Source organism: Priapulus caudatus, unplaced genomic scaffold (genome assembly GCF_000485595.1).
Source record: "Priapulus caudatus unplaced genomic scaffold, Priapulus_caudatus-5.0.1 Scaffold1561, whole genome shotgun sequence".
In the NCBI taxonomy this organism is placed as follows: Eukaryota; Metazoa; Priapulida; class Priapulimorpha; order Priapulimorphida; family Priapulidae; genus Priapulus; species Priapulus caudatus.
The window spans coordinates 37,125-39,624 of record NW_014578622.1 but is presented as its reverse complement, the minus strand read 5'-3'; the positions used below and the strand labels follow the sequence as shown (position 1 = coordinate 39,624).

General features: G+C 46.1%; 1 protein-coding gene across 1 annotated transcript in view; it reads left to right on the top strand.

Moving 5' to 3' along the window:
• Positions 1–2,500, top strand: part of LOC106817010 (sodium- and chloride-dependent neutral and basic amino acid transporter B(0+)-like) — a 26,467-nt gene that overhangs the window by 4,908 nt on the left and 19,059 nt on the right. The window contains 1 exon segment of the mRNA XM_014821655.1: positions 1,322–1,423. Within this exon segment, the coding sequence (XP_014677141.1) occupies positions 1,388–1,423 (36 nt within the window). The 5' untranslated portion in view covers positions 1,322–1,387.

Genomic DNA, 2,500 nt, shown 5'->3' with positions numbered 1-2,500 from the left:
GTGTTCAGGTTGTTCAGTGGGGATAAGTGTGGTTGCGATGCATTATTTTGCTTCGACACCTGCCACTATTTGCTATCAAGTCAGTGTCGGTAGTCCCAAAGTGGATGACGGCATTAGCCGGTGACTTCTGGGTTGACCGTGTCCCAACCTAGGACATAGGGATTCAATCCAGAATTTTTCGCATAATGAGTGCTGTTCCCAGTAGTACGATTTTCTGCACTTCTTGGGCAGTGTGGTGGCCAGGGAGTTCCTTAAGGTTCTTCTCAGAACCATTCTTCCATATCCACTACTGATTCAGCTTAATGGGTATCCGTATGCTGCGGTGTTTGTTCAGCCTCAGGCTCTGGGGGTTGTAGGTGTTCAGGTTGTTCAGTGGGGATAAGTGTTGGTTGCGATGCATTATTTTGCTTTCGGACACCTGCCACTATCTGCTCAAGCTCAGTGTCGGTAAGCTTCTTGTTCTTAATAATCCACCACCTTGTATTAGCAAGAGTATTTGAGTTGGTGGCTGAAAGGATGTTTGGATTCCTGCCTCGCCAGATCGTGTATGTACCTTTTACTACTCCGCCATCAGCGTTGTTCTCTTTAGCGAAATAATTGGACCACATCACATCCTTGTATTGATCCGTTGTCTACTGGTTTCTTGTTTTTTGGTTGGTTATTTTTGCGATGGTGGACTGTGCCTGCGGTGTTGGTGCTGCTTCAGTTAAGATGCTTAACTTGAGATTGGACCTCGGTCTGGTTGCTATCTGAAGCTTGGCTATTAAGGTTTGCCGACTCAATATCCGATTGTTCGACCTCAGCTTGTTCGGCGATCACTGAGGGACGCGCTCCCTGTTGACCCGCGCGACGAGCGATGCGGTATGACTTTCGTATTGGCTTATTCATCATGGTATGATATTTACTGTTTAACCTATAGTTAGGGCAAACTTTCCTGGACATCAGGGCACGTCCATTCGTCCGTGGGCCATTTTTATCAAGACACCATCTCTTGGGGGTTGCCGTTCAAGGCTAAAGAGTCCCTCCTACCCATGAGACCGACTTGCCGCCGTCGGACGCCAACCCGATACTTCAAAGTCTCGGTGAGAGCTAATAGGTACTACACCTTGCTCAAGGGTGACCTGGAGGTAGTTGTGGCAAAGGGTAACCTCATTCTCCCACGTTGAGACTCCACAACCGGATGCAGTTTAAAGTCATACCCAGGACAATTATTATTATTATTAGTCTGGCGGCGATGCGCACCTCGCTGTAATATACAAAACATACGATCAGGAGTAAATGTAAACAAATTTGTTTTTAATGAACATATTCGTTTTTTTAGATTCACGGCGAGGTACAGTGCTGACATCTAGCGCTCATCACAACTCGAGGCGACCTCTAGTGTGCGATGGAGAATCCGGCATTCTACCGAGCGCAGAGCAACGTAAGTTGTGCGCACAACAACATGGCCGCTGCGTGTTTCTCTGTCGCCAAGGAGACGTAGCTAAAAATAGCAAATGTTATTAGGCAAACGATGAATCATATACATGGGCCGAGATGGAGCGAGTTCTTCAGATTCCCGCGCAAAAACCCAGTCCCCGAATAGCAATATTCTTCCTTTTCCAATTTCTGACCACGCTATGTTCATTACATATCCTATGTGTTACACGGATTGTGCTCACGGACAATGCGCAAATTCTTCGGATTCAAATTCGGATGCAAAAAGGATTCTTTACGTCCCTGGTAACCTTGCTTAGCAGCATAGTCGCGTGAAATCAAATAGCTTCCAAACAAATGCATTTACCCGTTCGGTGGACATAGAACCAATCATGCAATCAGCCGTCAAACAATCAGACTTTGATCAGATCAAACAATCATCCCTTTTTCACTGTGCGTAGACAACCAGTTTTGTGTTGGAAACTATTTGCCGTGGGTGTTAACGGTGAATCAACCAGCCACCAAACAAGCAAACTTCCCCTTCACTCGTTCGCCATATACACACAAGCAGTCACAAAACAAGCAATAATCATCCTTTACTCTTTCGCTATATAATATAAGCGCACCAAGCTTCCAAACGGACATAGATACCCTCTGGCCATACATAGACACAACCAGCCACCAAACAAGCAAACTTTAACCTTCATTCTAACGTTCAACCTTCATTCCTTCCTTCACCCTTCACTGTATATTATGAATTCACTACATACACACAACTAGCTTCCAAAGAAACAGATACCCGCTAGCCAGACATAGAATCAACCAGCTGCTAAACAACCAGCCTATAGTTCAATAGACGTAGAGCAAATCCCACCAGTCGACCAGGGGTATATATGTGCCCGCATGGGCGCAAATATGGCTGTTATTACATTCCCACCAGCACATCGCTGCAGCTCATACTCATTTGAACATCGGCACCACCAACCAGCACACACACACACACACACACACACACACACACACACACACACACACACACACACACAACACTGCTCTCCTCCTCTCTACCCAGTCAGCTTTTACG